The following is a 24,129-nucleotide window of genomic DNA, read 5'->3' on the forward strand; positions in this document are numbered from 1 at the left end:
AATATAAGAGCTGGAGTCTAATGTTGCAGTTGTACAGAACGTTGGTTAGGCCGTATTTAGAATACTGCGTCCAGTTCTGGTCGCCTTACTACTGGAAGGACGTGGAGACTCTGGAGAGTGCAGAGGAGGTTTACCAGGATATTGCCTGGAATGGAGGGACTGGTGTATGAGGAAAGATTGAATAAATTGGGACTCTTTTCCCTTGAAAGACAGCGACTGAGGGGGATCGAATAGAGGTATATAAGATTATGAAGGGTATAGATAAACAGAGGTAAGCTATTTCCTATGGTAGAGACACACAGGACAAGGGGCCATGGGCTTAAGATGAGGGGGGAAGAGGTATAACACATATTAGAGGGAGGTTTTTCACAGAGGGTAGTGGGGGTATGGAATGCTCTGCCAAGGTGGTGGAGGCAAACACGCTAGAGAGTTGTTTAAGAGTAACTTAGACAGGCACATGAGTGGGTTGGGGATGGGTGGATATAGGAGATTGTATTAAATAAGGGTCATTAGCATTGGGAGTCCCTGGTAAGGTAAATGGATATGGTACAATAATAATTTTTTTTCTCTTTTTCATTCACAGGTTTTAAGTCGGTCCGCTTTGTGTCCAACAAGGGGCATACACGCGATGTGTCGTACTTGGGCTGCTCTTGGTTGTTCGAGATTGGCCTAGTGCTTCATGTCGTTAGTATGTGCTTAAACTGGACTAGATACTGGGCAAGACGACAGCTCAGTGACTATCACTGATTGCTGTGCAGACACATGGATTTGGGCCAGTGTCTGTGGTAGTTTGCACATTCTCCCTGTGCTTGCGTGGGTTTTCTCCAGGTGCTCCGGTTTCCTCCCACACCCCAAAGATGTGCTATTAGGCTGATTGGCAGTAATAAATTGTCCCTAAATTAGTTTCCCTCAGTGTGGATGGCCATAAAACATTGGATAAGGGTCATGGGTGGAGGGGGGGACTGGCGGTGTTAAGATGGCGGCACGGGCTCGTTGGGCCAAAGGGCCTGTCTCCCGGGTTGTTTTTGTTCTTTGACCCATACCATTAGGCAGGTGACCACCTTTTAAGTTGCCTGCTAGCGCTCATTATGAAGGCTGAATAACATTTCAGTGGATAGTGCATGACTTAAAGCCCTCTCCCAACAGCAATTAGCTGATTGGGAATAAACAAATTTATGGTAAAGGATTATGCACACTACATAAAGGTTTACAGCCTTTTACTGTTCACTTCATTGCTGGAGGTTTGAACAGGGCCTTTAAAACATGGAATGCTTTCCAGGACACTTTGTCGAGGCTTTACTAGTGCTCCAAAAAAATTAATTCTGGAAATTGAGGGTTTCACCTAAAAAGAGTAAATGTTGAACTAATTGACCCTATTGACACAATGAGAAATAAAAGTAATTGACTTGGGGTCCCCATTGGTCTGAAAGGGAGATGAAGAAGCCAGGCACAGCAGTACCAACTGCTGGAGGAAAGGGGGACAGGAGGAAGAGGGGGGTCTTTTGCATCTCATCAACCAAGAGCTCCAATGTTGCATCTGAGAACATGTGTCATCTGAACTGGTCCCTGTGCCATCATGGAACATGGTCCTGTGCATCAGCAAGCATACCTTCACTGCAAGTGAGTTTTTGGAACCCACGTACACGGATTCACAAAAATCATGATTAACCAGCATTTGTGTGCTAAACCTGCAGATGACTGGGTTTTAGAACCTCAAATTTTGTATTCAGCAATGAGAAACAAACTCAGACCAGACTAACAGCTATGTTTTATTAACACCACACTCACTTAGTACCCTTGATCAAAACAATCCTTGTTTTTAAATTTCAGATTTCCATGATTCATGTTTTTTTTCAATAATCAAAAACAATTAGAATAATTATCTTTAAACTTGCAGCACCATTTATACCAATAGAACTATTCTGCAACTGAAAACTGGAATTGAAGCTGAAAAAGACCAGTGGCGTATAATCACAATGAAGCAATAAAGTAACTAAAAACACATTTTGAAACTGATATTATTTATTACCATTGTTTTCTTGAAGAACAGGTGATCTAACTGCAGGATTCTCAACATCAGCCACTTTCGATGCATCAGAATGAACTTCATTTGAATTTACAATTGAGCCATCATTCCTTAAACAGACCGAAAAAAATTCAAATTTTACTGCCCACGTGGATCACTTTAGTTTATTACCAAGCCAAATTGTTACTCAGGGCAATCACCTTTTTCCACCCCTCCCGCCAAGGATGTGGTGAAACCCAAGCAAGGTTGAGGTTTGAAGATTTGCTAAAGATTTTAGTGACAAGGCTACATTGAAATAAAATACAAACTCAAATTGACACCCATTTTCTCTCCTAACCTCTTGCATGCATAGATTTCTAGTTGGGGCACCTTGAGAACATTACTTATGTGTATTTTCACAGGGAAGATCAAGGTTATTTAAATTAGACGAACACAATATAATTTGATCTATATAGCACTATGCATGCGGCCATAAATAGCCACCTGATATCAATACAAGGAACCAGAATGCTTCTTGTTTCTAACCCAGGAATACGAACTGAACATATTAGCTAACTCAGCACTCACTTAATTTGTGGAGGGAACTGCTCTACTTTGCTTGATACAGAAACAGGGACTGGAATTTTCCCCCAAAAAAATTCAGAGTTGAACATGCCTGAAAGCTGGAGTCATTCAGTGGGAGTTCAGAGAAGAATCGCCTACACACTGTGCGCTGCAGGGATCACTAGTGGGAATATCATTAAAAACTAGAAGAGAGGCCGAATCCCTGCAGGAGAAGCTGAAAGCAGCACACTGCAGGCTACTGCACATACACCAATCTGTCAGTGCCAAGATCAGCATCTGTGCAGTGGTCCCACACTAATGGCCTCCCAACTGTTGGCCAGCTCAATTGCTGGTTCTCCAACCCCCATGGCCTAATCACTAGCCTCCCACCAGGGAGCTGACAGTCAGCCCAGCACTGCCACCTAGCCTGCCCCAATGGGTAGTGCCAAGATCTCCCCTGGACACTGGCACTTTGCCCCTTAGGCTGTGTCAGGGTGTCAATGGCCAGGGGGCACCTTGGCAGGGTTGGGGTGGGGGCTGACTGTCTTCCCACTTCACTCCAGCGGGGTCAGGCCGCTGGTTCTCTATTAGTGGGGAACTACTTTAAACTACACTGGGGTGAATCACTCTGGCCCCAGGGGTGACAAGTGTTGTGACTTCATGAAATTTCAAAACTTGAGTTTGCAGGAACAAACAAAGATCAAACAAGATTACATGTGTAGATGGAATGCAATCAACTTAGAGATTTGAGTAAATCATCAATATACCTTATAGAATAAGGTCATTTTGAACTGAAAACTGCAGAGCACTGCCTACTGAATAATATTACCTTTGATGGTGCAAAGGAGTAGACAGCACCTCTGGTTTAAGGGGTTCCATATCCAGTGTCTGAGATGTACACAACATATCATTAATATTTTGCAATGGAGGCCTGCTTTCATCAACTGCACTTTCACTCTCAGCAACCTCAGCATCTGATACCACTTCTATCTCATCCTCTATTTCTTCAGGTTGGGAAAACGTTGAGCTGCACAAAGATTCTCCCAGTGGACGACTGGTATCAAAACATTCGGGTAGGATGATAATGTAATCCTCTGAACAGTCTGAAGACACTTGGCTTTGTATTTCATATTTTTCTTCTTCAAAGTTTTCACTGGAACTATCAGCCACATCAGTTTCAAGGTTATCTGCAAGTCAGAAGCAAACAACAGCTCATTTATCTCACCATCCATTTCAATTCCACTTAAGCTCAAGAGTGGCAGCTACGGAATTGAAGGACTTGATACTGGTTCTCCACAACAATACTGGTGATACATTTGGTTTTACTTCACAATTTTGATCATGCTTGCAAATGCCAAATAAAAAGATAACAAGGACAACATTAAAATTTAGCAGAACTCAACTGCAACCCAATTATGTGTTTTTAAAGAGTTGCCTGGCTATGCAGTGGCTCCAAAGGATCTGAAGTACAGGCCTTCACTGAAATAAACTGAAGTAAACCAGGAGATACAGGCAGGTCCTCTCCAGGACTTGTTGCATGGGAAAATTGAGGATGGGAGGAATCAAGGAAACTTGGTAAAATGAAGGTGTTAGTGTGATATAGTTAGTTGTCATATTTTGCTCTCACAGGAAGACTGGGGGGCAGGGGTGTGGGAGGAGATGGCCCTGGACTAACAATCCAGAGACCCTGGGAAATGCTCTGAGGGAAACAGGTTCTAATCCCATCACAGCAGATAGTGAAATTTGAATTCACTAAAAATCCAGAATTGATGACCGTGAAACCATTGCTGTTTATTGTAAAATTAATCTAGGAAGGAAATCTGCCATCCTTACCTGGACTAGCCCACATGATTCCAGGCCCACAGCAATCTAGTTGACTCTTTAAAAAAATGTCCTCTGAAATAGCCTAGCACGCCACTCAACTCGAGGGGAATTAAGGTGATGGGCAATAAATACTAGCCCCGTCAGCGACGTCCACATCCAGTGGTGATGGCCTAGTGGTGACATTGCTAGACAATTAATCCAGAAAAATCAATTAAATGTTCTGGGGACCTGGGTTCAAACCCCCACCATGGCTGATGGTGAAATATGAATTCAATAAAAAAAATCTGGAATTAAGAGTCTACTGATGACCATGAAACTATTGTCAATTATAGAAAAAAACCATCTGTTTCATTAATGTCCTTTAGGAAAGGAAATTTGCCTTCCTTAGCTGGTCTGACCTACATGTGACACCAGAGCCACAGCAATGTGGTTGATTCTCAAATACCCTCCAAAGGCAGCTAGGGATGGGCAATAAATGCTGTCCAACTGGCAATATCCATATCCAATAAATGAAAAAAAATTAAAAATCTCCCAAAAGTGTCTTACCCTTTAAGAAGTGCAATTTAAAATGTCCTCATTTTATTCTTACAGTTTTCCAAAATAAGTATGTCTAGCTTCTTACTGCAGTGTTCAGTAGTTGAATTAATTTGAATACTTGCAAACTACTCTTAAATCTGCTTCAGGACTCAGGTGGAAAAGACTATGTAAATAATTTTAAAACAAATGAAAAGGGAGTCAAGTATGTGAGAAATTGTTTATTAGGCACCACCAGTAAAAGGGAAAAACAACTGTTAATTTTAAATCTAAGATTGATAGATGTCTGTATCAAGGGATTAAGGGAAATGGGCCAAATAATTAGGTGACAGATCAGCCATGACCTTGTTGAATGGTGGCAGAAGATACTAGAGGTTAATGGTTGACTGATGTCCCTTTGTTCAGTTACCTTTCCCTGGTAGCACCTCTTCATTGCAAGGTTTTTCAGTCTGTCTAGAAGCAGGAGCTGTGGTCCCAATGGTTCTACTAGGTTTTCCTTCTTTGATGCCAACATCAGAGCAACATGTTTCTTGCAGATCCTGGGAGGCACCTGTTAAAATTAAAAACACACAATTAACAGTTTGGCTGAGGGATAAATGGATAATTTATATGCATGGTTAGATGCTACCAAGTCACCTAAATTCCTCTTCCAGTGTGTCTCAATTACCAGAACAGTCAGAAAGCAATGATACCATTAGCTCCAAATCTGACATTGTTATTACTGAAGTTCTATGTATTTATGATAATTTGTCATATGGAGATAGAATTCTAAAACTTCCTGCATCTATTCCAAGCACACCCCATTATTGATTATATTTTACATCTCACCTTTGTCAAAAAAACTTAAAACAAAATTCTAGTAAATTCAAACTGTTGAATAGTCGTCATCCTCCAATATTACTGGAAACAACTGGCCTCCATTTATGTTTCAAATCCATGACTAATTAGATAAATGATCAAGTACTGATTGAATTTTCTCAACACTGTATGGAAGAGGTTACTTAGAAATAAGAACTATTGCTAATTTAATGTCCTAATGTAAAAACAAACAAATGTGCTAAACAAGTAGCATAAGTGCAACTCCAAAAATACGTTACACAGTAAGTGCTGAAAAGATAAAATCTGATCTTTGATCTAATTATTTCAATGAGTTTAAATAACAAAATATTTTATTTTTAAAGCAAATTATAAAGTGGTAATGTTAATCCAACAACTGAATTGGAAATCAGATGTCAGAATAGAGGACTAAAGAAACATTTTATATTCTAAGCAATTTTCCATTTCAAAAACAAGTTCTGATGTCAAACTATTACTTAACAAGTGGAACTGCTTAAAGGCAGCTAAGCACATAGGAAACTAGTGTCTTCCATGCAGGGTATTTCTAGAAATTCTACATGCCAATCAAGTCCACAACTATTCATATTTGCCCCACAAAATTCAGAATGCTAAATTTAGCATTCAAGTCAATATTAGTTAGTCTTTTTATCCCCTACAAATGCTTACTGTCTGCTTTACCCCTGCGGCGTGGCAGCAAATCAGGTGCCTCATCTAAAGCTAGAGAACGAATAACTGTCTCACAGACAAATTGAGTTCCGCTGATGTCCTCCTCTCCTTCCTCGAATTGGGGATTATCTGTTGACTGCCCCACTAGTGTCCCATCTGGAAGGGGAGATAAGGCGATCAAAAATACAATGAATTACCAAATTCCATTTTCAAAATTTAAAAACTGGATCCCTATTTGGAAACAGTCCTGTAAAAAAATGCAGGAGTTATGAGGTGCAATATCGAGAAATACAACTTTTCAGATTTTTTAATACTTCAAAACAAGTTCACTACAAGGCCTCCTCCATATAAATTGTAAATAGCATTTTTCAAATCATCAAAAAGTGATAATCCAATGTTCACTGCGAGCTAGATAAGCAATATTAGTACATGGGTATTAAGACTGCAGTATCACCCATTATTAAATTTACTTTAACCTGTTTTTGGAATGAGTGGTGCATTTATTGCACACTATTAGTTGCCCAGTAGGCAAGACAAATCAGTGTGGGTTAGAAGTACATCTATAGGTGATGAATTTCTTTTAATGAAAGCCTTTCATGATTTTCATATAATCAATCAACGGCACAGAGGCAGGTCCTTTGGCCCAAATGGTCCATGCCAACCAAAATGCCCATCAAAACTAACCCCTTTGCCTTCAAACATTTCCTATCCATGTATCTGTTTAAATGTTGTCAATGTCCTTATCTCAACCACTTCCTCTGGCAGTTCATTCCACACACGTACCATCCTCTAAAGTTGCTCCTCTGATTCCCATTAATTCTTTCCCCTCTTATCTTAAGCCTAGACCCTCTACTTCTTGATTCCAACCTGGGAAAAATACTAAATCATGTCTCTCATGATCTTATACATCTGAGATCACCCTTCAGTCTCTTGCGCTCAAAAGAAAAAAGTCCTAGCCTGTCCAATCTCTCCCTACAACTGTGCCTCGAGTCCTGGCAACATCCTTGTAAATCCCTTCTGCACTCTCCAGTTTACCATCTTGCTTGAAACTGAACAATACTTCAGATGCAGCCTCACCAATGCCCTATATAACTGCAACACAACTTCCCGACTTCTGTACTCAATGCCCTGACTAATGAAGGCCAGCATGTCAAAAGTCTGCTTCACTGCCCTATCTACCTGTGACTCCATCTTTAGAGAACCGTGCACATGAACTCCAAGGTCCTTCTGTTCCACAATCCTTCTTAAAAGTCCTACCTTAATTTGACTTTCCAAAATGCAACAGCTGACACTTGTTTTGAACTCCATTTGCCATTTCTCACCAAATTTTCTTTTACTATCACAATTTTCAGCAGTTCTTGGTCATTTTATTCTGCTGCTAGACCACGTGACTAAATGTACCGAATTCAAGTGCACACTGTACACAATTTCTGTTTCAGAAAGAACTTTGTTTCAATTCTCTGCTTAGTTCATTTGCTTTGAAGATTACAATTCAGAACAAGTTGCAAAATCACCCAATTGTTCCAAACCTTTTGATGTGCAAAATACCATTCCATTATATATCCCATTACTGAAACACATTTCAAAGCACAGACAGCAAACTATGAAGTTAAAAGAACAGAAGCACTTCACCTGTAATTTAAAATTTCATGCAGTGAAAATAAATGATTACTTAGAATCCCTACAATGCAGAAGGAGGCCATTTGGCCTAGCAAGCCTGTACTGACAACAATCCCATTCAGGTCCTATCCCCACAACCTTATGTATTTACCCTGCTAATCCTCCTGACACTAAGGGGCAATTTAGCATGGCCAATCAACCAAAATGCACATCTTTAGACAGAGGGGAAATCAGAGCACCCAGAGGAAACCCATGCAGACATGGGGAGAATGTGCAAACTCCACAGTGACCCAAGGCCGGAATTGAACCTGGATACCTGGTACTGAGGCAGCAGTGCTTACTGCTATGCCACCCAAAGTGGAGACCATGGGCATCAACCCCACCACATGCAAAGTAAACACTCTACCATTTGAGCTAATTCCCCCAACTTGATCCAAGACAGAATCTCAAATATGGATATTTTGTTTTGAAGATGTTGGATTTTTCATAATGGAGAAATGTACAAACAAAATTAATTTTTCTGGACTAGAGGGTGTTTGGGTAATTGAGAAGTCTGTACAATTAAAAACCTATTTACATCTCATTCAACAAGTTGCATCTTTTTCAAGGTTATTTTAAAGTGAGACCACTGCAGACGCATCAAGGAGAGAATCACTGACAACAAATTCTGAATTTCTATGCGCTCTTGAAATTACAGTCAGTTTTAATAACATAGAAATCAGTGCGAATATTGACACTTATTACCACCACAAAAATCTGGGCCTAAAATCTCATTTTAAATTAGTCATTTTAGTTAATTAAAAGCTAATTTGGCACTGTAATCAGCAGATTAAAGAAGTTGGCACATTAGATATCATCTCCTGATTTAACTGGAATAGACAACAAACATGTGTCACAAGACAAAGTACAAGAAATTTCAGGGAAGAAAAAATACACAGCTGAAAATTCATGGATGACTAAGATAAACAATTAGAACGAGAAAAAATTTCAAGTTTGCCAATTTAATATGGAAAAAAGAAACTCAGCAGAAATGAGAAACAACTTGACTGTACTCCATCACGAGGTGGAATTTAACCTCTTGATGATTCAGTACAGAGAAAGCAGAGTCTAGTGCAAGCTAGATTCAGTGCCAAAGGAGGTTATGTTCAGATTATAAAAGGTTTTGAATAACTACAGCAATTCAATTGGCTCAATTCAAGTCTATAGTTTTTAAACCAAAAAAAAACATTTTCTTACCAAACCGCGACTTGAGAATAGCTTCATTTTCCTCTTCAATCTGACCGAGGCCTGGCCTCTCTATTAGTGGGCCATCATGGGGCAAAGGTGACATGCATGGAGTCATGTCTTAGAAATAAAAGCAGAAGTTTAAATTTTAAAGCTGTAATGTGTAAAGAAGAAGAAAGGATTTCATGAAAATTTAACAGTGATGCCTTATATGCTTCTGTAAATACTTTAATAGATGGAATCATTTGTAAACTGCAAAAATTCTAGTTCTTATAATTGGATAACATTTACAGCACGGAAATAGGCCTATTCAGCCAAATAAATTTATACTGATATTTATGTTTCACATGAACTACTCCCCAGTCTACTTCATTTAATTTTGCTAGCATAATCACAGTCCTTTCTCACATACTAATGTAGCTTTTCCCTAAATGCATTTGTTTATGCTTTGTGCCTCAATAGCAAGTTTCACAATCTAGTCACAACCAGAGTAAAAAGGCTTCTCTTGAACTCCTCATTCGATTTATTAGTGACTGATATTTACAATCCCTAGTTTTGGATTTCCCCACAAGCAAAAACGTTCCTTTACATCTACCTCATCAAATCCAGTCATAATTTTAAATACTTCCAGTAGGTCTTCTCTTCTTTAGGAAAAAGGGCCTATTCTTGTTCAGAGTTACCTAGTAGTCGCAAAGCAAATTATGGTATCTACCTGGTCAATCTTGTTGTTGCACTTTCACCACCCATCACTCAGTTCACCTAACCAGTGTTCATAAAAGTTTAATAATTTCCTGCTTTCCATTTCTACAGAATAGAAATCAGCTACCAGCAGGCAATTAAGTCCTCTGGCACACTGACTGGTTAATCTACAGGCCATCTCAAATTGTTGTTCTTTATCAATGTCAGTTTATAAATTAGATATCTGTATTTTGATAATTAGAAAACACCTGAAATAGAAATCAGCCAGAATCATATTATCCCAAATTATTTTAATACTTTTAGTAAAGAGTAGATGCAGCACTGACTTATCAAAAAAACAAGATTAAAAGTGAATGAAGGGGTCTAAAGTTAACTTATTTAAATTTCTGCTGTTAATGTTTTATAAGAACATAAGTAGGAGCAGGAGTAGGCCATCTAGCCCTTCAAGCCTGCCCCAACATTCAATAAGATCATGGTTGATCTGAAGTGGCTCAGTTCCACTTTCCTTTCTCCCCATAACCCTTAATTCCCTTGTCTACCAAAAACCTATCTACCCGTGTCTTAAATATATTTAGCGAGGTAGCCTCCACCACTTCAATGGGCAGAGAATTCCAGAGATTCACCACCCTTTGAGTGAAGAAGTTCCTCCTCAACTCCGTTCTAAACTGTCCCCCCCTTATCTTGAGGCTGTGCGCTCCAGCCCTGCTGTCCTGAGCGGGAAGAATCTCTCTACCTCTACAGTATCCATCCCTTTCATTATCTTGTACGTCTCTAAGATCCCCCCCTCATCCTTTTAAACTCCAACGAGTACAGACCCAGTCTATTTAGTCTCTCTTCATTGTCCAACCCCCTCATCTCCGGTATCAGCTTAGTGAACCTCCTCTGCACTCCCTCCAAGGCCAAAATATCCTTGCGCAAGTGCGCCAACCAAAACTGCACACAGTACTCCAGCTGCGGCCTCACCAGTACCCTGTACAGTTGCAGCAAGACCTCCCTGCTTTTATATTCTATCCTCCTCGCTATAAAAGGCCAGCATCCCATTCGCCTTCTTGATCACCTGCAGACTGGGTTTTTGCAACTCATGCACAAGGACCCCCAGGTCCCTCTGCACCGTAGCATGCAGCAGCTTTGAATAGTAATCCCTCCTACTATTATTCCTGCCAAAGTGGATAACCTCACACTTGCTAACATTGTACTCCATCTGCTGGGTCCTCGCCCACTCGCTCAGCCGATCTAGATCCCTCTGCAGACTTTCCACACCCTCGGCACAATTTGCTTTTCCACTCATCTTTGTGTCACCAGCAAATTTCGTCACCCTACACTCAGCCCCCTCCTCCAGATCATCTATATAAATGGTGAATAACTGAAGCCCCGGCACCGATCCCTGCAGCACTCCACTAGTTATCAACCGCCAATCAGAATAGCACCCATTGATACCAACTCTCTGCCTATTAGGCAACCAATCCTCTATCCACGCTAACACCTTACCCCCAACTCCATGCCCCATAACCTTCTGAAGCAACCTTTTGTGCAGGACCTTATCAAACGCCTTTTGAAAAAAAAATCGAGAAACACTACATCCACCGGTTCCCCTCTGCCTACTGCACTAGTCACATCCTCAGAAATCCAATAAATTCGTCAAACACGACTTCCCCTTAACGAATCCGTGCTGCGTCTGTTCTATCAAACAATTCTTTTCTAGGTGCCTCGCTATTTCTTCTTTGATGACGGATTCAAGCATTTTTCCAACAACAGATGTTAAACTAACCGGCCAAAAATTCCCTGCCTTTTGCCTGCTACCTTTTTTTAAACAGCAGCATAACATTAGCCGTTTTCCAATCTTCCGGCACTTTTCCGGAATCCAGTGAATTTTGGTAAATAATCACTCAGGCATCCACCGTCACCTCTGCCATTTCCTTCAGAACCCTGGGATGGATTCCATTCGGTCCTGGGGACTTGTCCACCATCAGTCCCGCTAGTCGATCAAGCACTACCTCTCTAGTGACAGTAATCGCATTCAGGCCCTCGACTCCTACCATCCTTCTATCTTTAATATCTGGCAAACTATTCGCGTCCTCCGTGAAGACTGAGGCAAAAAACTTATTTAAGGCCTCAGCCATTTCCTCCTCTCCCACCACTAAATCCCCCCTCATCCTTTAAGGGTCCAACATTCACTCTAGCCAGCCTCCTCCTCTTTATATATTTGTAAAAACTTTGTCCTTTTTAATATTTAGCGCTAGTTTAACTTCATAGTCTATCCTTCCTTTATCAACTTTAGTCAATCTTTGTCGATTTTTAAACCTCTCCCAATCTTCTACTCGTCCACTACTTTTAGCCATTATACATCCATTATATGCACAAATTTGTGAATAATCCAATGTTTCACTGCACATAATCCTGTCACAATGCTAATAGCCACAAAGCATCTTTTAATAGGCATCTTGCCACAAGTACAGAATACCAGTGATAGTAGCTAAGAATGGAATACTAAGACAAGTATGGATAGAGTCCAAAGAAATCTTCAAAGCATATTTAACATGTCCCAAAATGATTTACATAGGTTTACAATTTATAGGAATGGGAATTAAAATTCAGAGAACAGCTGGTCACTACCAACTAAAATTAAGTTTATTTATTAGTGTCACAAGCAGGCTTACATTATTATAATGAAGTTACAATGAAAATCCCACAGTCACCACACTCTGGTGTCTGTTCGGGTACAGAGGGAGAATTTAGCATACGTGAACAGTTGACAATTTTTTCAAAGCTATTTGGACATTGGAATAATCACTTCTATCATGTATAACAAGAATTATTCTGAAAGGCTCAACTTTTATTTCTTTCATTGTATCTTTATTTCTTCATACCAGACCATGCCTTAGTGAAGTTAAATCTTATGAAGTCAATTTTACTGTAGGGTAACATTAGCTTGCTTGTTCTGCTGCACCATGACAAATGTTTTCAACAGATCATGCTAGTGTGATCTTAGCCAAAAAAGCCAAAATATTCATCAACTGGAATAATGCTTGGCCAGGATCATGCCAGTAGTTTTTAACTTAACATGAATCATAGATGTGATATGTGGGATTCAGATTGAGTTTTGCTAATGATGGACTGAAAATTAATAACTGACTAGTAACAACATCCAAGTGGCCACTGCAGTCACAATCAGATTTGTACAAAACAACTGTTGTGATTATGGTCTTATACATTTAACATTTTTAAAATATATCTAAAACTTCAGTTAAGATTAAAACATTATCAAAATTAAATCAACGAATGAGATCTTCTATCAAGATAGCAGTTAAATAATGAGACTTGATGAAAATGGACCAATGCTCTTTAGACCATGGGATAATTTAAATTCTTACCAACTGGGGTGTTATTTGGTACATGTTCCATTTCTTGTACAATATTTATGTCCAACAGTTCAAATGAGAGCAAGTCCTGGAACATTAAGATGACAAAATTACAATAGTTCCTTACCACATTCATAGTGCTCTTAGAATTGGCAAACTTGAATTTAGACCCATTATCACATGGGCAATAACAAAAGTTAAATCTGTTGGTTTAGAGCAGAATCTTCCATTTGCCCCCTGCATCAGTTCAATATATGTAAGCCATGCTAATACATGTAATTAATTATGCAAGAAACAGATCAAAATCAGAAAACGTTCTGTACAGTCCAAGTTTTATAGCACATGATATATACCTGTGCAGTCAGAAGGTCTACAGAAGGCACCATTGTGTAAAAGTCCCTGTTCTGGTCCTTCCGCTGCAATTTGGGCAATGCTATAACTGCTGTTTTTGCAGACTCTGTTTCTTCACCACATGGTACAATTGGCTGCTTCTCAGTGCTGACAGTCGAGGAAACTTCTTTCTAAAGAGAAAATTATAGCTTTTCCAAGATGGATAAAAGTTATCTACTTAACATTCTAATATTTATTTTCAAGAAAGGAAGGGTCCTTTAAACATGATTTTTTAAAAAAAACATTCAATTTGACTCATTGTTGGAAGGCAAGTCCAGTTCTTGTTCATGAGGGATGCAGAATAACTTCCTGAAATCAGTCCTAAATTTACATGTTAATAATTTGAATTCATGTCCCTTGCATTTATGTACAAATTTAATTAGAAGTACCTTCCATATTTAACATTTCTGTACGGTTTATTAACTTGCATATACCCAAAGATCTCTTACTACAATCGCTTTCTTTCAAGGCTATGGAACACAGGCTTTTCTAGTTTCAGCCATCCTCTGACACTATGGGTCAATGTTTTGGTTCTGTTCTCAATCACCAGGGCTTGAATAAAATCCTCATATCTCAGTGACAAGAAACAGGACCCAGTCTTATCCAACATACTGTACCATTTAAACGTTACTTTTCCCATGCATTCGCTACTCTTCATAGTCTATTTGTTCAGCTTATTGCTGCTCAGCATTTTAACTAGCGTCTACTGATATGTCCACATCGCTTCCAGCTGTAACTATTTCATGGTCATCCATGGGATATACAATACTCATCCATTCACATACCTTTTAATATATGTAATTTTGTATGTACATAAAATGAATTACAAGACTGAAGGTAAAGTGACAAGGGGTTTGGGGAAAATTGAAGAGGTTCAAAAAGGGTTAGAAAATCCAGGGAAGTATTTCTGTATTCCACTGAATAACCAACTTTTATCTTCAGCCAAATGTCTTTTTTAAAAATGCCAATTCTAACATCATGTGGATATGCCAGTGTTGGACTGGGGTAAACACAGTAAAAAGTCTGACAACACCAGGTTCAAGACCAACCGATTTATTTGATAGTAAACTCATTAGCTTTCGAGGGGTTTCCCTCTTCTTCAGGTGAATGGAGTATTCTGGCCTCAGACAGAGCATATGAAGCTGTCAGAGCTCTGTCCAGACACTGTACTGTCTGGAGACAATACACATCTAACCTGTGATCAGTGCTCCTTCCACTCACATTATCGGCCACTTTAGGACTTGAACAGCAGGTTAGGTGTAAAGATTCGCATTCTAATCAGTAATCTGTAAACTGTCTGTGCTTTATATGCTCTGTCTGAGGCCAGAACTCTCCATTCACCTGAAGAGGGAAACCCCTCGAAAGCTAGTGAGTTTACTATCAAATAAATCAGTTAGACTTAAACCTGGTGTTCTCAGACTTTTTACCCAATTCTAACATCATCATAAGAACATAAGAAATGGGAGGAGTAGGCCATCTAGCCCTTCGAGCCTGCCCCGCCATTCAATAAGATCATGGCTGATCTGTCGTGGCTCAGTTCCACATTCCCGCCCTCTCCCAATAACCCTTAATCCCCTCTCTTATCAAAAACCCATCAACCCGCGTCTTAAAAATATTTAGCGAGGCAGCCTCCACCACTTCAACGGGCAGAGAATGCCAGAGATTCACCACCCTTTGAGTGAAGAAGTTCCTCCTCAACTCCGTTCTAAACCACCCCCCCCCCTTTATCTTGAGGCTGTGCCCCCTAGTCCTACTGTCCTTTGAGCGGGAAGAGTCTCTCCACCTCTATCCTATCCATCCCATTCATCATCTTATATGTCTCAATGAGATCTCCCCTCATTCTTCTAAACTCTAACGAGTACAAGCCTAGTTTATTCAGCCTCTCCTCATAGCTCAACCCCCTCAACTCCAGTATCAGCCTAGTAAACCTCCTCTGCACTCCCTCCAAGGCCAAAATATCCATGCGTAAGTACGGTGCCCAAAACTGCACACAGTACTCCAGCTGCGGCCTCACCAATGCCCTATACAGCTGCAGCAAGACCTCCCTAATTTTATAGTCAATCCCCCTCGCTATGAAGGCCAGCATCCCATTCGCCTTCCTGACCACCTGCTGCACCTGCAAGCTGGGTTTTTGCGACTCATGCACAAGGACCCCGAGGTCCCTCTGCACCGTCGCCTGCTGCAGTTTTTCACCAAGTAAGTAATAATCCTTCCTACCATTCTTCCTACCAAAGTGGACCACCTCGCACTTGCCAACATTAAATTCCATGGGCCAGGAAATGGCAAATTCGCCCAGCCTATCTGGATCCTTCTGCAGACTCTCCACACCCTCCGTGCAATTTGCCGTTCCACCAATCTTGGTGTCATCAGCAAATTTCGACACTATACACTCGGTTCCCTCCTCCAGATCATCTATATAAAAACGGTAAATAGCTGAGGCCCCAGCACCGACCCCTGGGGCACAGAGACCTTCAAGTAGGATTGCTAACATGGAGCTGGTACATAAAAGTTACAAACATTAATTGCGACTATAATTTTCCTCTGTGAAAAGGGCACTACTTGAAATAAAAAAAACTCCATGACTTTCTTCAGTTTTGCAAGGATGTTGCTCATACCAAGGAAGGAGGACCAAAGAATATCCAGTCAAATTAGTAAAAAAGATAAATTTAAACTTGACAAGGAAAATTTCATACTCAAAAGAATAATAGCGGGATTAATTAATCAAACATGTTTTGAGATTAATGTTAATCAGAAGTATGATTAAGCACCATCATTGGATTAATGTACTGATGAGATTAGATGGCTGATTTTTTTTATCCTTTGCTTCCCTTAAGTTCTTGCTGACTTTTTGGGGCTATTGAAGATGAGAGGAAGAAACTTGGCAGCAGCAGAGTTAACTATGAGCATTACAAAGCTAAAAAAACCCAAAAAGTGTTCTGGGATTACAGAAAAACAAACAAGTCCCTGGAAATAATGAAGCTTTAATGTTAACTTCAGTTAGCATTCAGATTACAGAAATTAGGTCAGTGTTGATTTTTGCAAACTTGTAGATTCAATTTTTAAAAAATAAATTAAAGCTATCCATGGAAAAGGTTTCCACTGAGGCCACGAAAGTGTTACCTTAATCTTTGGGAGAGAGAGAGAGAGAGAGAGAGAGAGAGAGAGAGAGAGTGTGAGAGAGAGAGAGAGAGAGAGAGTGAGAGTGAGAGTGAGAAAAAGCATGTTTGCTGATTTTGCACAAGGTCAGAATTGGGATCAGCTGCAATGCGCATATGTTGAAATTATTTGCTGACACACAAGGGCTTGAGTTTTATCAATGGGATAGAACTTTTGTCCACAAGAGAAATGGTCCCTCAGCTCAGGCAAATTTCTAACTTCAGCTTAGTTAGAATGTAGGAGACAGGCTCTTCCACCTCCACCAGAAAGTTGACCAGACACAATGGTGGATGAAGAGAATGACCACTAAGCTGAAAGAAGAAAATCTTTAAAGCAGCTGACGTGGCTTGTGCATGCCAATACTCTGAAATCAATGCATGCAAGGTCCTCAACATTCAAACCCCATGGCTACTTGCACCAACCTTAGAATGCTGGATGCTATTTCATTCAGGGCAATACAATTTGGGTGCACTTGACCACAGGGAGTTGTGTGGGGGGAGGCTATGACAAGACACGGTAGGCCACATGACTGCTTTGGATCAATAATCAGCAGAAAATTTGAGCCCCATGATTTAGTTCACAAGTAGTATGGCCGCTTAGTTAAGTCACTAGAATGTGCTGGCATGACCTCAAATCTTTAGTAGGAATAAAATTAGAAGAAAAACAAAATCAATGTCACTTTCTAAAAAATGTCCCATAAGCATTGCATCTCATCCCTGTAAAACATGTGTTATACCGCTGTGTTTGCTGTTTCTGCAGATTCCAATTCTTCTGGATCAGGAACATGCTGTTCCTCAGCCCTTGCAGTCAAGGAAGCCTCATCCTAAAGAAGAAAATTTAATACACTTATTTATAGAAATGATTTCTTTACAGGTTAATCCAAGCCAGTAAAAACCAGTGGGATTGCTGAAACAGTTGATCTCAATCAAGATGACGGCAGAGCCTGTGATAGGGCAATCATCTTTCCCTTGTCCAAACTTGGGCAAAAAAAGGTAAACAGACAAATGGACAACTGCAGGTGAGATAGGGGCAGGAGGTCAATATCTATAAAACTGCAGAGATTTCAGCACAAGACTGGTCATGGGGAAACGTCACTGCAAACCCAAACTCCACATTGTCGACCAGTGAGTCAACAGGCTGTAAACAACAGCAGGTAGCATACCCTAGACTTTGGTGCATTCAAGTACAAAACAGTGATCGGATATTTCAGTTATAGGAACAATTTATAAAGATATTTACCATTTCCATAGCAACAAGGAAGTCCTATCAAACCAAATATTTTGCTATTGTGTTTATTTGAACAAGTTATAAGAATGCTTTCTGACAAACGTGGGCACTTTGCTGTGGTTTTCTAAAAATTTGCAATGTTTGAAATAAGCAGGATACATACTTTCATACAATCTGGTCAGTCAAATTCACAAAACAATTTAACAACAATGAAACAATCCATATTGAAACAAATATCAAAGCCATTCAACCTACCTGATAGTCAGGAAATCTAGTCTTGATGGAGCTAAAGAGAGAATCTTCATTTATATTGAGCGCTTCATTGAGTAGTGGGGAGTCAATAATAATGCTACACCATACTCTAGGCCCAAATTGTTCTCCTTTATGAGTCAAACGCCAGTGAGACGTGTAGGTGCCTTCAAAGGTGGGTGCAATAAATTCCACTGACACAATACCAATGTCTCCTGGTTGTAGAAATGGAACAGAAACTTCCTTTTTAGCAGGGAAAGCCAGGATGAGGTTACCCCACATAAACTGGAGCTGTTAAAACAGCAAAAGAATAAATGTAATTAATTTCACTATTTTAAAAGATTAGAACAAAGTATATCTGATTTTATATTAATAAATGTTCCACTCTCCCCTTTCACAAGCCAACAACTGGGCAGGACTTTCCAGTTTTTAACTGCTGACATTAATCTAGGATAATAGTCATGAAGAGACATATTTGGGTGCAAGGCGTCTACTCAAGGAAATTTGTTTACTTCTCATTTTAATGTTAACTTTCAGTAGCTGGAGAACAAACAAAGATCTGTGTAGAACAAGTTCCACGTCCACCTTCATTTTTAATGATCATGCATCTACCATGTCCACATAATGATGCTTTGGAATGTTTTTTTTAAAAAATAATTTTCCCCACACTCTAATTTATTTAACTTCCAGTAACTGGTTCAACTTACAGGAGAAAACCATAAAAGTATGAAAAAAGCCCTAATGTTAAAAAAAGCAGAACATATGGGAACTATGTATAATGATCTTGTCTACCTGTGAACAAATATTTATAACTCTGATATGACAGTCTATTAGATGTTACCAATTGTCACAGTGGACTTCGAGGTGAGCTATTAATAGCCTCAAAACACAATTTTGATTCAACTCTTCCATTGCCATATCAAATGTAGTGAAACGTCTGCTGAACTGGAACAAAGAAGAAACAGCTATTAACTTTTGTGGCAGATGTCCAATTAGCATTGCCCATGTTCTTCATTCTCCAGTGTTTGATGAATTTGATTCCTGGTTGAACATGAGTGCCATCAGGGAAATTCTCATCCACAAATTCAGCTCCCAACATTGAAATAACTGGCCTGCAAAATGAAACAAAAACAGAGTAAAAGCAAGAATATTTTATTTTGATACAGGTTGAGTACTTTTTACTCCAAGTCTAAAAACTAAACATCCAAAAACTGCACCCCTTTGAACCCCATCGACCTTAAGCGCAGGAAGTCCCTGACGAGAGCTGACACAATCTGAGCCAACATGGACCTCGCTGTCTGCACTTGACCTTTAGTGCATGAAGTTTGGTTATTTGTCTGCATTTTTTACCTTGTGATTTGTGTGACAAACATGTCAAAATATTCCTTATGGCTAACCAGCAAAGGAAAAGGAACTAAATTTATCAATTGCTAAAAATGTAGGGTTATTGCAGAAATTGAGGATGTTGTACCTCAGAGGCAACTGCGTGAGGAGTTTGGGGATGGTATCACCATGATATACGATTTAAAGAAGCGGCAGGGCAAATTGCTGAAATTTTATGTTCAGAGTGATTCACAAAAGTTAGTGAATAATAGGGAAACTTTGCATAGGTTGAGAAATGAACATGATCATGTTATGATGGAGTGGATCAGCACAGAAGAGGTTGCCACTGACTGGCCTTTTGATCATATAGCAAACCAAGATCTGCCATGACAAAAAGGTGCTTGAAGGTGCACGTGAATACAACACATTGGCTGCACAGCAAATGGGAAGAGCAAATATCTTTGGTGCGTCAAGCGTATTCAGACATCACCTGTTCACTATTGTGCCAATAAGAGCCTGGGTAGCAAGGGACAAGTTTCAGTTGTACCATTAACTCAGTCAATGGACCAAGGCATTCTTCGGTCCATGAAGTGCAAATATAAAGACTCTAAATAGTATCCTTGATGGTATAAACAAAGGCCTGTGGGTGGAAGGCTTCCAAAAAGGAGTTTACAGTTAAGGCCACCTTCTATGCATCTGCTAATGTCTGGTGCCTTATTGAAAAAAGGCATTAACCTTTGGCTAGTGACCATGCTTAGAGTTCACTGACAAATACTTTGAAGGTTTTCATGTGAACAAGGAAATCAATCTGGTAAACCGGCTCCTTGAGTATGCAGAAGATATATCAATGGGATGAGAATACACTGGAGGCAGAGGATATTGAAGAAGTGTTTAACATTGATAACCGTGCTCCCATTATGGATTTGTTCACCGATGGGAGGATTGCAGAAATGGTGTTATGTCAAGATCAACTTGCTAAGAACAGTGATACCAGTAAATACTGTAAGGAAATTGCGCATAGATAACATTAAAATGTGTGATGGGCTGAAGCGTGTAAGAAATAACGTCAATAAAAAACAAACCTATGAAACAAAAATCAATGTTGATAAAGCAGATGAAGCTGGAAGAACCATTGAAGAGTGCCTCCCAGTACATCGAACCCTTTCCTAAAAGCAGGATTGCAAGTTGCGCCATGGATGAGAAATTACTACAGCTACCTCATTTATTATTCAGGGATATAGCTCATTAGCCATTTTATTTATTTCAGAATAAGCGCCAAATTCTCTGTTCTTTCTTGCAGCAGTAGAAGGGCATGCGAGATCAGAGAATTCCAGCTTGTAGCTCGACTAAGCTTAGGCTAATGTAACGCAAGTAGGCTTATATGTGGTACTGAAAACCAAAATGATCTGAAATCCAAACAAATCAGCCCTGTGGATTTCAGTCCTGTTACGTCCTTGAGTGCAGAGGAGATTTACCAGAATGATTCCAGGAATAGGAGAGTCCATCTGTAAGGGGTTCTAGAACAGTCTTCACTAAAGCAAACAGGGATTGAAGAGAGGTGTGACAAAAGGTGTGGAAGATTATGACAAGTTTAGGAAAGGCAGGCAAAAAACACAATCCCCAATAATTGATGGCACAAGGCCTATTGAACAGATTTAAGGCTTTGAGCAAGAGATATTAGGTAGGAAAGATGTGGAGAACATTAAAAAAACGCAGTGGGTGGTAATGACCTGGAACTCGCTGTCCATATTGGTGGTGGAAACAAGAGATGATTGATGATTTCAAAAGGATATTGGATGGATGAGGGAAATAAATTTGAAGGGTTTGGGATTGGCTGCATTGCCCAAGTAAAAGTAAAGTTTATTTGTCAGAAGTAAGGCTTACGTTAACATTGCAATGAAGTTACTGTGAAATTCCCCTAGTTGCCACAGTCCAGCGTCTGTTTTGTGTCAATGCATCTAACTAGCATGTTTTTCAGAATGTGGGAGGAAACTAGAGCACCTAGAGGAAACCCACACAGACAGAGGGAATGTGCAAACTCCACAGAGATAGTGACCTAAGTTGGGAAGTGAACCTGGGTTCTTGCACTGCACCCCAGAGGGGTAGCATGGACTTGATGGGCTGAATGGCCTCCTCCTTCGTCATATTAATTTGATACTTGATTAGTCAACTTCTCCAAAAAATGCTCACCAACCAAAGTCTTATATACTACACAAATTGTGAATGACGCAGTATTGAAAATGCTGCCTCCACAAAATTACTCTCTCTGCTGATTAAAGTCTCAAACATAGAAGCAGGAGTCAGCCATTCAACTTGTCAAGGCTGCTCTGCCATTCAACACAGTCATGGTTAATCATCCACTCCACCTCATTTCTCCACAATATCCCCATGTCCCTTCATGTCACTGACAGATTAATAAATGCCAATCTCTGCTTTAAACACGCTCTATGACTGAATTTCCACAGCCCTCTGGGGTAAAGAATTTCAAGATCCACAGGCCTCTGAATTAAATAAATTCTTCTGAACATCTTAAGCGGATATCCCCTTATTTAAAATTTTGCACCTTAATTCTAGATTCCCCAACCAGGAGAAAAGCATACAAGCCCAGTTTCCCCAGTCTCTCTTCACAGGCCAGTCCTACCATCTTCTGGTGAAATCTGTGAACCTCCACTGCAGTCCCTCTATGACAATAACATCTCTCCCCAGGTTGAGGACTAATAATCTCAGTACACTAGGTGCAGTCTAACCAAGTTCTTATGTGAACAAAAGCACAAATTGTCTTTGAATTTAATTTTGTTCAAATTTGAGCTGGTTTGCAAGGCCTCACACCTATAAAAAATATATAGCCTCTCAGTATACAGTCTGAAAGTCTAACCAGAATTGCCAAGTTAAAAAGATTTTTGCTTCAGGAAACTCATTCTGTCCGTCCTGTGCACTCTCATTAAAGACCAGTAACAACAAAAATAAATCACTTAGGCTCATTTGTGCCTGACTGCATTACTTGCCAGTGCCAATGTCATTTGATGGTCTATTTTTTGAATGTTTGGTTTTATTCACAAAATATCATTAACATGGAGAACACAGTCACCACCTTTTGGGTAACTTTTGATTAAGATAGTTTAAGTTGAATTATTAGTGTCACACATAGGCTTATATTAACACTGCAATGAAGTTACTGTGAAAATTCCCTAATCACCACACTCCAGTGCCTGTTTGGGTACATTGAGGGAGAATTTAGCATGGCCAATGTACCTAACCAGCACGTCTTTTGGACTGTGGGAGGCAACCTGAGCACCTGGAGAAAAATCAGACATGGGGAGAATGTGCAAAGTTTGCAGAGTGACCCAAGCCAGAAATTGAACCCAGGTCCCTGATGCTGTGAGGCTGTTGTGCTAGGTACTGTGCCACCCTAGGCATATCATTTGTGCATAGTTAAAATTATATTGTATGGTCATTATATTATACAACATTCTATACAACTTAAGACACTTTTTTGGACAAAAGAAAATGGAACAGCAAAATTATATGCAGCTTTCAAAAAGGGAGTAAATACATTTAAAAATAATGCAATGGTGCCCAATAAGCTAATGATCCTCTACTTACACTGCTGAAGTGCGCTGAACTCCTTTATGTTCTTGTATTGGTTCATTTATATGTTCTGCAAGATGTACACCATTCCATTGCAAGTGTTTTTTCTGCAGTTTTAGCTGTTTTTTAATCTCCTTAAACTCTGCTTTACGTTGCCTCTTTTCAGTTCGCAGCCTTTGCTTTTCTGCTTTCAAAAAGGTTTTATCTATTTGTTTCTGCAGCCTAATCAAAAATTGAAAATATACATTTCAGAATCCAGTAGGAACTTTTAGATTTGAATAATATGGTGATCAACCTAACATTATCCTGAAGGAAAAGTACTTAATAGGATACAGAAGGAAGTTATAGGAACATGCTGAACAGTGAAACCATATTGAATGTGACAATGAAGTGACAGCGCTAGCAAGTGAGCAAGGGAGACAGAAGAAAAAAAAAGATTTGCATTTATTTGGCCAAGGCAAAATACTGTGTATGCTGGAATCTGGAACAGCAGCAAATACTGGAAAAACTCATCAGGGCTGACAGCATCAGTGGAGAGGGCATAGAGCCAAGGATGACCCTTGAAGGTCATTGAATTTATTGAACACCTTTCACAGACTTGAGACATTCCACAGCACTCTAAATCAAATGAAGCGTAGTCATTGTTGCAATGTACGAAAGCCAATTTGCATGCAACAAATGGCAATGTGATAGCAACCAGATAATCTATTTTTGTAATACTGATTTAGCGTTAAGTATCTTCAAAATAGTGCCATAGGATCTTTTACATTCACTGGAGAGGGCAGATCAGTTTAATATCTCACTCAAAAGGCAGCATTTCAGACAGTGCAGGACTCCCTCCGTAATGAGGGAAGCATGACTGTC

At 39.8% G+C, this 24,129-nt stretch overlaps 1 protein-coding gene across 5 annotated transcripts in view; it reads right to left on the bottom strand.

The window, feature by feature from the left end:
* The window catches only part of nbr1a (NBR1 autophagy cargo receptor a), a 67,784-nt gene that overhangs the window by 10,028 nt on the left and 33,627 nt on the right, over positions 1-24,129 (bottom strand). Inside the window, exons 9-19 of one of the 5 annotated variants that reach the window (XM_080213318.1) lie at positions 23,281-23,487; positions 19,328-19,466; positions 18,361-18,645; positions 17,615-17,701; positions 13,686-13,853; positions 13,345-13,420; positions 9,287-9,394; positions 6,506-6,586; positions 5,337-5,477; positions 3,399-3,756; positions 2,030-2,136 (exon numbers count right to left, since the gene is read on the bottom strand). In XM_080213318.1, coding sequence (XP_080069444.1) covers positions 2,030-2,136; positions 3,399-3,756; positions 5,337-5,477; positions 6,506-6,586; positions 9,287-9,394; positions 13,345-13,420; positions 13,686-13,853; positions 17,615-17,701; positions 18,361-18,645; positions 19,328-19,466; positions 23,281-23,487 — 1,757 coding nt within the window. Of the gene's footprint in view, positions 1-2,029; positions 2,137-3,398; positions 3,757-5,336; positions 5,478-6,430; positions 6,587-9,286; positions 9,395-13,344; positions 13,421-13,685; positions 13,854-17,614; positions 17,702-18,360; positions 18,646-19,327; positions 19,467-23,280; positions 23,488-24,129 lie in introns of all 5 variants that reach the window. The other 4 variants (XM_080213317.1, XM_080213316.1, XM_080213319.1 and 1 more) reach the window with 4 other exon arrangements.

This window comes from Carcharhinus amblyrhynchos, chromosome 27 (genome assembly GCF_965287045.1).
Source record: "Carcharhinus amblyrhynchos chromosome 27, sCarAmb.v2.hapA, whole genome shotgun sequence".
NCBI lineage: Eukaryota > Metazoa > Chordata > Chondrichthyes > Carcharhiniformes > Carcharhinidae > Carcharhinus > Carcharhinus amblyrhynchos.